At 40.7% G+C, this 13462-nt stretch overlaps 1 protein-coding gene across 3 annotated transcripts in view; it reads left to right on the plus strand.

Moving 5' to 3' along the window:
* LOC126471774 (protein similar) overlaps positions 1 to 13462 on the plus strand; it is a 723501-nt gene that overhangs the window by 412521 nt on the left and 297518 nt on the right. For all 3 annotated transcript variants that reach the window (XM_050099889.1, XM_050099887.1, XM_050099888.1), the window contains exon 3: positions 12980 to 13125. In XM_050099889.1, coding sequence (XP_049955846.1) covers positions 12980 to 13125 — 146 coding nt within the window. The remainder of the gene's footprint in view (positions 1 to 12979; positions 13126 to 13462) is intronic.

Here is a 13462-nt window from a genome sequence, read left to right on the forward strand (position 1 = left end):
ATGAACCAATTAAACTTCCATCGCATTCGGAACTTATGTCTATCAGCAACATCAGTATGAGGCGTGACCCCCACTGTTGCAAGATTCACTCTTGGTTATGGTATAGAAGTAAACAGACTCCGAATATCATTCGAGGAATTTCCTGCCATGCCCGAAACACAGGTTGCGTCGTTTCACTAAGATTCCTGGATAGAGGCTAGGATGAAAGTATAAATCTTCCCATCGCGTCCCAGAGATGCTCTGCAGGTGACAGTTCAGTAGACGAGACAGGTCATTTAAGAATCTGTGCATTTCTCAAGGCGTCTGCAGTGTGGGTCTTGCATTATCTTGCTGGAATATGCCATTTGGTACCCTGGCCATGAAGGGTATAACTACAGAATTTACCATTCATACATATGGTGGGAGTCCGTCTTCCTGTCAACATTTACCATATCAGTTCTGGTATCATTATCCAATAGCTCTGCACACACTGATTCCAAGAACTGGAGCGATATGGGTCCCGAGCATCGCTGCTTCCTCTGATGTTTCACCAGGTCGTATACGGACACGTTGCCATCGGTCTGACCACCACAAACAAAAGCGAGACTCGTCGCTGAACAACTCGGGATGCCACTACAGCACGTTGAGTAAGAGAATTAGGAGAGAGAGAGAGAGAGAGAGAGAGAGAGAGAGAGAGAGAGAGAAGGGATGTACATGCGCTTATGATAAACCCCTTTCCTCAAAAACATCTCTCCTTCATAGCTCCTCTGTGTTCAGGTCCCGTATTCGATTCCCGTCTGGCCTGGGGATTTTCTCTGCCCAGGGACTGGGTGTTTGTGTTGTCATCATAATTTCACCACCATTCGTGAAAGTGGTTAGACTCGACTGTGCAAAGATTGGGAATTTTTACAGTCGTTTATGACCGCGCAGTTAGCGCCCCACAAACCAAATCATCATCATCAGCATCATCGTCTGTGGTACCACAGATGACGTGTGACTGATCTCATTTGTACTAATACTGCAGTACACGCGAGGTGCCTATTTCTTTCCCCCGGATTGAGTGGAATGCATAAATTCTAATTAATATTCACCAACCTTGCAGTCTCCTGTAGTTGTTGTCCCCAGCGCAGAAAACAGCACGTATATCATGAATCCATTACCTTGAGGATGTTCCTCTTATCGAGGAACTTATATTTAAGAAATAATTAAATTTCCAATTAGTTTGTTTATGCGGGATGCCAGTCGCTTATTATTGGCAGAACACGAGAAACTGTACAATTACATTCCACTTTAGAGTCACAAATAATTTCCATTCTTCGATAAGATAATGAACTGCGTATTTCCGTAATTACTATCACACAGTTCTCAACTACATATCCAAATAACCAGAAATTGCAACTAAAGTCTTAACTGACACCAACCGCGGCAGACAAAATGTCTGACCTCCGATTCAGCCGAACCAGCTATGATCTTACAGGGAACCACTTCGCCCGCCACCCAATTTAGGCGTGATCCGAAGATCACTGAAGTGCTTCGACTGCCTTTTTGTGTAACTGTTGTTCATTGTTCTGCTGGTTATTAATACTTGTGAAGTAATAGAATGGTAGCACGCTATTGAGAAATTCTTTAATTTGAAATGCAAGTAAATACGCTGTTTAATTTGTCCAGTATTAATAACAGAAGATTATAATTTTGGCGCGCAGCTTCCGAATGCAGCAGCCAATCGCAGAGCAGGACCACAGTTTAGACGGTCTTTCTCAGAATACCCGTACCGAACAAATCCTCTGTCGTCGGTACCTCACACCACTTTACGTCATCTTGCCACTGTTGCCTTCTCAATTGTTCTAGGCAGAGCTTCTTGTACCTGAATACGATTGCTGCAGAGCCAGAAATAGTGCGCCACTCAATGTCCCGGATGACTGTGGCTCTGCACCGCGCTGTCCTCTGTTGTCTGCGGTATGATGTCAGCGGTAAACACACGTGGAAACGGAAGATCTCAAACCAGCTTCTAGTAATCCATTCCCGACGATTCATGGCGATACTGCCACTAAGCTCTGCCCAGATATCAACTGTTGTCATCCATCTGCCATCGCAGCCAGGCGAACGTCCTACGATTTCCTCGTAATTTTTTCCTTCGCGAAGAACCTTTGCCTATGATGCTGCCCTGTCTTTAATGCTAATGATTCGACCTTCGTTAAAGTCCGAAAAATGACGATAAGTCGCGTGCACGTACTGTGACCGTACTGTGTTGCAATTTCCACGTGAAAAGTTCCCGCACACCATTCTTCATCTTTAGCAATAGTTTTTTTTTCTGTACGGGATCGGTATAAGGATGCAATTTTATTCAGCGTATCCCGCACGCATGGAAATATTGGAGTAACTGTTTGATACCCCTGGTCGAGATATTTGTGGTGTAAGACTTTCTTTTCTGTCATTGTAATATCCATCACAATCTACCGTTTTCTGTCAGTGTAATATCCATCACAATCTACCGAGCGAGGTGGCGCAGTGGCTAGCACACCGGACTCGCATTCGGGAGAACGACGGTTCAATCCCGCGTCCGGCCATCCTGATTTAGATTTTCAGTGATTTCCCTACATAACTACAGGCAAATGCCGGGATGGTTCCTTTGAAAGGGCACGGCCGACTTCCTTCCCCGTCCTTCCCTAATCCGATGAGACCGATGACCTCGCTGTCTGGTCTCCTCCCCCAAACAACCCAACCCAATCATCACAATCTCTACCTCTACACTAGGGTTTATATATAAAATATTGTAGTGAAGAGATTGTGACAAATATTACACTGACGGAAATGATATATACATATATGGCTTGTCTGATGTCTATGCAATGACTGACCACCTGTTCAAACACAGACATAATAATTAACAGTCGAATTTACTTGACTGTAATTGGCATTTGCCGTGAGATGAATATTTATTCTCCTGTTCTTAATTTCAAGTTGTAATTAACATATATTACATGACATTTACTGTATGGAGAGGCGTTTCCAGTTGTCCATGTAGCAATAGAGTAGCAACGGACCACACTAGTCGATAAAATTATTCCTGATAGCAAAATCAGTCTGGTGCGCAAACTCATACCTGTCCACCAGTAGGGAGCGCAAGACCAGACAAGGTCCCACGACGAAGGGCCTTCTCATCTCAGCTGCAGCGTCAGGTGTTTACTAGCTATCACCACTAGACGACGGTCATCTGCCCTGCTACACCTCTCGACGGTCTTGTCTGCAAACCGATTCAACGCGCGTAACCTACACTGGTTGAAGCACGAAAGTAACTTTCGCATGATGTGTCACTGGCAAGTAACGACTTGGACCGTACATATAGAGAACTGATACAGTACAGTACAGAAGGTAAGTGAAGAAATAAGCAGTGACGCTTTTATTGAAACAGAATAATACCACTGAAGTAACCATGATTTATTATGGTCCCCTGGATATTATAAACAGCGAGACATGGTTCTCAATACTGCGATCACCACGGACGGCAGTGCATGTCCTGCAGTGTGCTACCATGGTGGCCTCAAGGTTGGTTCTTGTGGCTGGGCGTCCCATTTCTTTGCCAGCGCGGTTGCGACTACTGGGTGGTCGTTTGTGTACGTGGACGTGCTACAACGCGTCCCACGCGTATTCAGTGGGATTTACGTCGGGGGAAGGACGGGCACAATTCGATGCGGCCGCGCGTTGTTACCGATCAAAATGAAGACAGGGCCGAATGCACTACCGAAAAGACGCATCGCCCCTCCCCCCCGCCGTTCCACTCGCGGATTGCGCGAGGGAACGACGACTGTCTGAACGCCTCAGTACGAACTCTAGTTTCCTTACCTTTGAATGGTGATCATTGCGCGATTTGAAAGTTGGTGGTAATAATATATGCTCTACATTCTCGGCGAAAATCGGATTTCGGACTTTAATAGAGCAGCCCCTTTCATTTACCGCGTCGTCTTTCTGCAAGTGTGTCCCACTTCAAACTATCTGTGAGATTTGTAACGCTCTCGCGGTGGCTAAATGTACCAGTGGCGAATCTTGCCGCTCTTCTTTGGACCTTCTCAATCTCTTGCATGAGACCCAACTGGTAAGGACCCCATATAGACGAACAGTGCTCTAAGACTGGACGAACTAACGTATTGTAAGCAATTTCCTTTGTTGAAGGACTGCATCGCTTCAGTATTCTACCAAAAAACCGCAATCTAGAGTTCGCCTTGCCCGTTACATGTGTAATCTGATCATTCAAATGGCTCTGAGCACTATGGGACTTAACATCTGAGGTCATCAGTCGCCTAGAACTTATAACTACTTAAACCTAACTAACCTAAGGACATCACACGCTCCATGCCCGAGGCAGGATTCGAACCTGCGACCGTAGCAGCAGCGCTGTTCCGGACTGAAGTACCTAGAACCGCTCGGTCACAGCGGCCGGCTCTGATCATTCCATTTGAGGTAATTTCGAATAGTCACACCCAGATATTTGACGGATGTTACCACTTCCCAAGACTGGGCATTTATTTTGTACTCATACATAAATGGGGATTTTCGCCTTGTTATACGCAGTAGGTTACACTTACTAATATTGAGAGATAACTGCCAGTCATTACACCACTCATTTATTTTCTGCAAATTCTCATTGATTTGTTCACAACTTTCGTGTGATACTACTTTCTTTTAGACTACAGCATCATCGGCAAACAGTCTAATGCCGCTGTCAATACCATCAACCAGATCGTTTACGTAAATCGTGAAAAGCAGCGGACCTATTACGCTGCCCTGAGGCATTGTACCGTGTTCATCAAATATTTGGAGGTCACTACGCCCATGGAACATTATGCCTCACTACAGCACAACACCTGGGCCACCAAAATGATCGTGATCGACAATGCTGGACGTACCCTCATAAGAAGAGGGTGGAAAGAAGTAATGAATCCAGGAACATTGTCAAACATGGTCCAGCCACGTTATTTGGCAGTGACACATCATGTGAAAGTTACTTTCGTACTGAAGTTTTGCACACCAGTGTCCTTACTCACTTTTCTCGGTAATGTTGTATCACAATGTTTTTATAAAAGGAGATATATTTGTGGAAATCACTGACTTCGTATATAATTTCGAGAACTTTTCGTGGCCTAATAAAATTTCCGATTATTAAAATAGTTTCGCCCAGCAGGTAATTGTTTATATGTTCTCAAGGACTTAGTTTTATATAATAATGCATCCATTCTCAACAAGTTCTGTGAATTACTCGACTATTGTAGTGTGGTAACTTAGTAAGTTCTTCACCATGAGAAACACTTACCGACGCTGAGATGGAAGTTATATGAATGCTTCTGATACGGAAGGTTCGGTTTCAGAATGTGAGGATCAAGTGAGTAATAATTTTGAAAAATGAGAATTGTGATCTCTCTCATCGTTTTGCCAGCAACACATAAGCAATTTCTTCAAGAAATCATGCCATGGAGTGGCAGCTACGTCTACTTCTGCTACCCACCTGGAATAGCACGGTGTGCAAAAAAATCTTTTGTGGCGTAAGATAACGGACCGTAATATATTTCGGGCGTCACTCTCACCATGAACATAGTAAAATATCACATGCTGTGATTCGATAGTAAATCATGTAGAGAAGCAAAGCAACATACTGACATCAAACTGTATGATAAAATGAAGGACGCTTTGCGACAATCAAGCTTTAGATGTTCTGATTCCGCAAATTAATGCAGGCAAAGGACCAGGAGCAACACCAGAAAGAAATAAACGTACGAGATTTCTGCTTGAACTCACCAGTGAACTAAAAGATCAGAATGTGATATGTGACGTCGTTACCTTTATGATTTGGAATAGCAGCTGCTACAACAAGGAAGTTACGCTAATAAGATCTACACGGTAAAATAGTCCAGAACTCCCACCACAGCAAGCAACCAACCAACACGGAAGTTCTATGTTTGTCATCTTACTTCGCGAATGACACTGCTGTTATCGATTATATTACAAGAGAAAATAAAAAATGTCATGAGTATAATGCAACACCACGGCCAGTCAGCAAGAGAGATGACAAAAACAGGAAATGATCATGGGTACATCAGAACTAAAGAGCTTTTGACACAATATGCTAAAAAAGTATGTACTCCTGCGAAAGAAAGACATATCAGTAGTCAGTAATCATTTTCTAAAACTTATTAGACATTTCTGCACCCGCGGTCATGTTTTGAGAACTTCAGTAGATCCCAGTAGGTACGTAAACAAACGGACGTGAAGAAGGAGAGTATTGTTAGAAGACGTTTTAAAATCACCAAAAAAACAACACACTTTCCGTGAGCGGATGAATGACGAGGATTTTCAAGAATATCCTAAAACTTGAATATACTTTTGGTGTCTTAACAGTGTGCCACAGAAAAAAAAAAAACTTTAGACGAGCTTGTGTGGAAACTATAACAGGCAGAAGAGAGTAGGGCTCCACGGCCAGTACCAGCTTGAATAAAATCATTTTGGATATTAAAGGCCATCTCATTACGAAAAATGAAATATTACAAAGCTAACGTTTCGATTGACTTTTGCAGCGTTTTTCAGGGCGACTGAACTAAATAAATTTTGTCGTCGTGAAGGAACCACTACAAATTCGCCCGAAACGTTGTCTTTGCAATTAGTTTAATGTTTCGTAACTACGCGGCTTATTATGGAAAAGGGTTTTCTTCAAAATATAACACACCATTGAAAAGCCCACGTCATCTACTTGGGTGCAGACGGTAACCAATGAATAGTAATATTGTGCTGGAATTTTGTATACTGTATCTTTGTAACTGAATCTTTTTTCAGTGTCCCACATTAAGATACGAACAGAAGTGTAACGTATATTACGAGACGTGTTTTTAAGTAAGAACCATTTTGAAATAAAATTAAAACAAGTAGACTTACTTAATTTTATTACTTACTTAATTTTATTTTTGCATGATATCCTCTACTTTAAATTTTCTACCTAATTCCCACGAATATTAAAGTACTTACCGTATTGTACAACCAACGTTGAATACCATCCTCATAGAAATCTACCGCCTGAGCATAACTTTCGATAATTTAAACATTCTGTAACAATTGCATAAAGCCCACTTTTTATACTGGAAAAAACTCATCGTAAAGCGTCTATTTTCTCTCTCTTCATTCCAGTTCGTTCCTCATAATGCACATTTTTCTGTCATCTTTAAAAACCCTCACCCATTTCTGTACCATTACATCGCTCATACATGTCAACAAGTGTTCTTTATGCAGTTGTATCGAAAGTATAAATTATCGGAAGTTACGCTGAAGTGATGGATATATACATGTCGTTTCGCTCGCTAAGGATCACGTGGAGCCATTACTTAGCACTGGCTTTCTTGGCTTTCTTATGTTCCCAAAACTTCCTCATCCTTTCTATCCAGGCCTGTCTTGCGAGCATGCGTTTTTAAAGTTTCAAATTTCTTCCTGTTGGATTCTTCGGTATGAAATATGTGTAATGTTTTTCTCCCTGTGTATAATCCGTGTAGTTGCCAGAGATCAAAACCGATTTGTGTGAGGTCACTTTTTGTCTCTACCAGCCAACATATTTTGGATTGTCGGGTTCCGTTGATGATGGGGAAGATTTTGTTGGTCAAGCGAGAGTCGTCAATTCGTGCTATGTTGTCGTTATTATTATTATTATTATTATTATTATTATTATTATTTAAACTTGTGTCCAGCTGTATACAGAGATTAATAATTGCATTTTCATAAATGAATTGTCAGGAATTTATTTTCCACTTTGTGCCCAATTATGACAGATCTCATATTTCCCCAGCCAGTATACTGCTGAAATAAATTCGAACAGATCAGCAGGGTTAAAAATATTAAACTGGTCATACGTCACCTGAAAATCATCACTAAGTGTTAACAGAAGCCGAGAGACTAGTTGCAGCATTGATCTGATGTGCTTCATTACAGAATGATTATAAGACCACTTGATTCAGGTATCTTGATTCTTCTCAGATTACTTGCATCTTAGAACTCCATTGCTAAGAAGTTGTTCCACAACTTGTGCATTACCCCTTTCATCTAGTTGGTCTTCGAATGTTCAGTCTATCCTCTTGTTGTCCGCTCACTCCATATAGCATCTCCAACACACCTATTTGTGCTTTGTCTCCTGCTTGTTATCCCATGTTTTACTGTTTCCAGTTTCCCCCCTTCTCTTCCTTTGAATTCTCTTCCTCTGAATTTCTTTGGCCATTTCTTTTTATTTTCTTAATTTTGCCCTAGTTATTCTCTAGTCCGTGTTCTTCTCGTTCCCTTCCCTTTTGCCTACATGTCTCACTTACCCTATGTACACTTCTTTCTGCACTTACTCCTCCCATTGTCTACAGCTTATCAACTGCAGCTCTGTCTCATCCACCCAGCACTTTCTCAGCTCCTCAAACAAAATCTTTTGTATCCCATATGTATTTCAGTTCCATCCTATATTGCCGTTTGTCTCGTCCACCATGATATGAACGGGTTTCCTGTTCCAACTTTGCAAAATGGCTGAAAGATCAACTGTTTATGACATCCAGTTACCTTTTCATGCATAACTGTGGATTTGTTTCAGGAATGAACCTCTTAAATGCTTTCATTTTTAATATTGCAAGGGCAGTGCTGTTAGCAGCTACTATGTCTTTGAGAAAGACAGTGTGTAACATTGTGAATGAGTTAGGAAATGAATGATACTATTATGTTTAATACTCTTCACATTTAAATGGCTAGTATGCTGTTGCATTAAACAAGTTTTCACTACTTCTACAGTTTAGAATTCTGCGTATTGACAGTATGGTGCGGAATAAACTTTTGAGGTGCTGAAAAAAATCTAAGAATATATTGTCATGTTGTTTGAAGCCAATATAGGGGTGCTTACAATACTTGCGCTCCTAATCTCATATTTGCAGCTGACTGATTTAGCCTTTTCTTTATTTGCTACAGCTGTTCCTTAAATAAAGTCCAGTGCCTTTCTTTCCCTCAAACTGAGCGTAATAACTGGAAATAAATGCCTTGTTCTTCATCATATGTTAAAAACATGCTCCAACTGTAGTTTGTTTGGCAGTTGTTTACATAATTGTACTTGGAAACTGATGTAGTTGGCAACAGCGAACTTGTAAGTCCTTTTTGTTGGACAAGTAAAATGGGGTTTTGGAAGTGTTATAGTGGTCCTTGTTGTCATCAGCACAGCTCTAAAAGAAGTTATGCTCGTTATTGGATGGCAGGGCTTTCAGCAGTTTGCACAGAAGCAGTGTCAGCAGTGTTTCATTGCTTCCTCAGCTGTGTTGCTTCGATATTTCTTTTCTATCCTGTTTTGACAGCATTCCGATTATCTTGTTTTGTTATTTCAGAATGCAGGAAATTCTGCTTTTTGTTTTACTGTCCCATAATTTACAAGATGAGTATAAAGGCAAAAAAAGATGGTAAAGGAATGAAAGATTGAGCTATTTATGGATAGTTCTACTAGTTTAAGTATAACAAATTGTAGTAATGTAATGGAACACACATGCTACTTGCTAAAGTCTCAAGGTTGTACTCTTTGTCAAGCTTACATGTCTGCACTTGACAATTTAAATTGGTAGGTGTGGGGAGGTGGAGGCAAAGTTCATCTGATTTGTCTCTGCAAAATAGCAGAAGACACTAGAAAAGAGACCTAGAGCTTTAGAAATGGAGCACTTGAGAAGAGCATATAGAATTCCCCAATTTCACCTTCTAAGAAATGAATAAATAAGAGAAAGGATGCAGACTTATTATAGTATTGCAGATATAATAGAAGAAAGATAGCTAGGATAATCAGAGGAGGAGGAGGACGATGACATTAATTGTGGTTAAGGGGATCCAAGAAGGGATGGGGAGAAGATAAATAGATTATGAAGAAGAATGGTGACAGAGATGCGAAATGCAGCATCAGCTGTCGGACCCCCACAAGAGAGAAACTCAGTTATAGACCATATTGCAAAGGCAGCTATGGAAATGAACCCAGCATTCATTGCATAGTATTTGGGAAGAAATGAACATGTTTGCTGTGGTTATACAGAATACAGGAAGAAGACAAATTGGAGTGGAAGATGTTGAAAGTGTTAAGAATGACTTTAAGAAATAAGGTTTGCTGTGGACCAGATGTTGGAAATGAGCTCTGTATACCCACTTTAAACTCTCCAATAGTTCCTATGATGTCATCTCTATGTTCGCAGTCTCTGTATGCATGGAGATGTGATGTGCAAGTCTCTGCCACTGCTCAATCATAACCATAAAATCATCACTTAAGTCTTATCTGTCCCAAGTGAACTCTACCAATGCAGAAAGGAGAGCAAGCACATGAGTTTGCAAATATAAATAAGATCTTGCAGCGTTGCTGTTACATTAGCAACCACTGGGTGTAGCGACTATTATATACCAGTATATTGACTGATTGCTAAGCAGTGAATATTGTTCTGTTTAAATATTTGGAGTTCCCAGGTTGCTCTCTTAATTTTTTCCTCCAGTGTTCCTTTTTTAAAAATTTAAGTCACTTTGGCTCTTTTCTGGTGCTGACTTCAGTCTCTGTCAGTGCTTACCATTTGCTAATTCTTTGTCTGTATGAGTTTCCATTGAAAATGTGTGATGGACTTAAACGAGTCTTTTGTAAATGCTTTTGTCCTGGGGGATTCAGGGTGTGTGCATGCAGAGAGTCTGTATATGTGTATGTCTGGGATCTCCTTCCAAAGCCCTGGATCAGTTTCAACCATACTGACATTGAAACAGCCAGCCTCACAAGTGTCAACACAGTGAGGTTTATAAACTTCCTATCTGCAATAGGAGTGGAGATGGAGGCAAAAAAGCTGCTTCTTTTTTTTCAGCACCTGGCGTGTAGGCTGCCCCTCATGACAGGTATATTGTGTGAGAAAAGTATCAGCCTGCCAAATCAAGCTTCTTTGTTGGGCAACCTACACGGCAGGGGCAACACATGGTTTTATGGGCACTACATGTAGGCTGCCATGCTTGGCAGGCATGTTGTGTTGGAGTAATATCTACCTGCTTGGCGTGGTAGCCTGTACAACAGGGGCAAATAAATGATTTTCAAGCTCTAATGCGTAGTCTGTCCTGCATGACATGTTGTGGGAATTATCAGCCTGCTTTATTGACGTGTAATGTAGGGTACACATGCCAATGAGCATTGCTGGGGATAGGTTGTGATTGGTAGGGTAGGGGATGAACATAGTGAGGATGGGGGGGGGGGGGGGAACGGACAGAGTGGAGGAGGGGGGGGGGGGAGAAGCGTGAGGCTGGTGGAAGGTGCAGACGGATAATGGGCAGGTGAATAAGGAAGAGGGGAGGCAGAAATGGAAAGAGAGAGGGGGAGGAGGATATGGTCAGAGGAAGGAGGAGGAAGGAATGATCAGAGTTAGTGGGGGTGGAAGAAATGGATGAAGATGGGGAGAGGAGGAGATGAAGAGAGAGGGGGGGGGGGAGGAAGAGATAGATAGAGAGAGAAGGATGAGGTGGGTGGTCAGAGGGAGGAAGAGGTACACATATAGAGGGGGAGGAAGAGTGTGCTCAGTATGTGTCAGACACACGCAGTTTGTCTAATGGTTTAAATACCCTGCTATCATAGTTAAAACTGACTGTGAGAAAGAAAACTAAACTACAGGTTTGCACATCATAGCATTTTCTTCCTCACACTCACATTTAACTTATTTTAAAGAATGTGTATAGCCTATCCCTCTCTGAACGTTTATTAGGGCATTGTGTACAAATTTGGAATAAATTTGTCAATAACTTTTTGAGATTTTTGGTAGAAATGTCTTGTCATTATATAATAATGTGGATATCTTCTAATAACTTCAGTCATGCAGTTTAGTTAGTTATGGGTCTTCCGGGGGAACTCTGAGGAAATGTACCACCGGGGGCTTTAAATATGAATAATGTCTTGTGTATCTGCTACATATTGAAATTTGCAGTGCAGGGACTAACTTGTGCACTCTCATGCTCTAACTCAAGAAATGTGTGTAAGGAGTTTGATACAGCCGCCAAGCCACTTGACACAACAGGTGTACGTACAGTAATGTGAGTAGCCATGTTGGACCCTTCAAAAATGATGACTTAGCTCACTCGTCCACTGTAAAAGTTAACGTACCACATCGAGAAGACATCTCTAACTGAAATGAAATGAAACAATTTCAAATTGTCACAGAACTTGAGACAGCAACCACGAAAGTAAAGTAAACCATTTTGAAGTTGATTCTTACACAGTGGGACCAGAGAACTTTGGTCTCTGAGGACAGGGCTCTGAAATTTGTCATTTTATGACATGATGAGAGTGTGAGATGAAATTACATATAAAACTCGGCATATAATTATTATTTTACTTGATTGTTAAGTTTAGTAAATTTGTTGGCATGCTCTTTTACAAGATATTAGGATATTTTCAGAGTTGCTTCAAGCTAGACACGTTCCATTATTATTATTATTATTATTATTATTATGACCATTAAAAAAAGTAAAAGAAAAAAATCTTACAAAAACTGGAAGTCATTACCGTTCAAGCTGACTTAAGCCTTGCAGTATCGAGCAAATGAAGTAATGTGATAAAAATTTAATTACATGTAAACTGAGTCACCATAGTCAAACAATTAAAATTTTTTATGTATAAATAGGTTGGTCTTGCCTCCTATGTTAGTTAATAGATAATCCTCATAAGCATTTATCTTGTTTGCTGGCTCTGTTTAGGCATGCCCGTTGTCTGTTGATTCCAACTGATTTAAGCCTCACTTTGCTACTTCTGCTAACCTTTTATGTCCTCTCTTCCTTTCAGCTTTTATTGTAGATAAACTTTTGATAAGGAGTGCAAAAATTTCACATTTGCTTTTGAATGTTTCCTGAAGGTATCAGGTATTGACAGATGTGGTAGATGTTGCCGCTTTGCCTGTTAATATTAATGTATTTGTTTGTATTTTATACTTGAACAGACATTTTATTTTAATTTTTGTCTTTTTAGCTCCGGAACCGACTGACTGTAAGGCTGATGCTATCAGTGATCCCCTATTCTTAAAGGCACTGGAAGGCTTTCTGTTGGTCCTGTCTGCAGATGGAGACATGATTTTCCTGTCAGATAACATTAATGAGTACCTTGGTATTCCTCAGGTATGTTGTGCTATATGTCAAATGTTACAAGGTAATGACCATATTCTGACCTATGATGTGTACTTGTACCGTTGAGTACCAATCAATATAAAGTACATGAAAGAGGGTAGTTTGTAACGTATGATTTTATCTGATATTGCTGCTGTTTTGTATACTATTGATTACATGTTTGTGAACATGCAATCATTATAGAGCTAAAAGCAAAATGTTTTTAATGTCTCCAGAAAAAGATCAATATCAAAGCATGTAATTGCATATATCAGTTTGCTGATGGAAAAATGTTTCTCATTGCAATCCAAATGGTAACTTAGTGAAATAATACCAGAAACTTACTGGA

This window comes from Schistocerca serialis, chromosome 1 (assembly GCF_023864345.2).
Source record: "Schistocerca serialis cubense isolate TAMUIC-IGC-003099 chromosome 1, iqSchSeri2.2, whole genome shotgun sequence".
NCBI classification, from domain to species: domain Eukaryota; kingdom Metazoa; phylum Arthropoda; class Insecta; order Orthoptera; family Acrididae; genus Schistocerca; species Schistocerca serialis.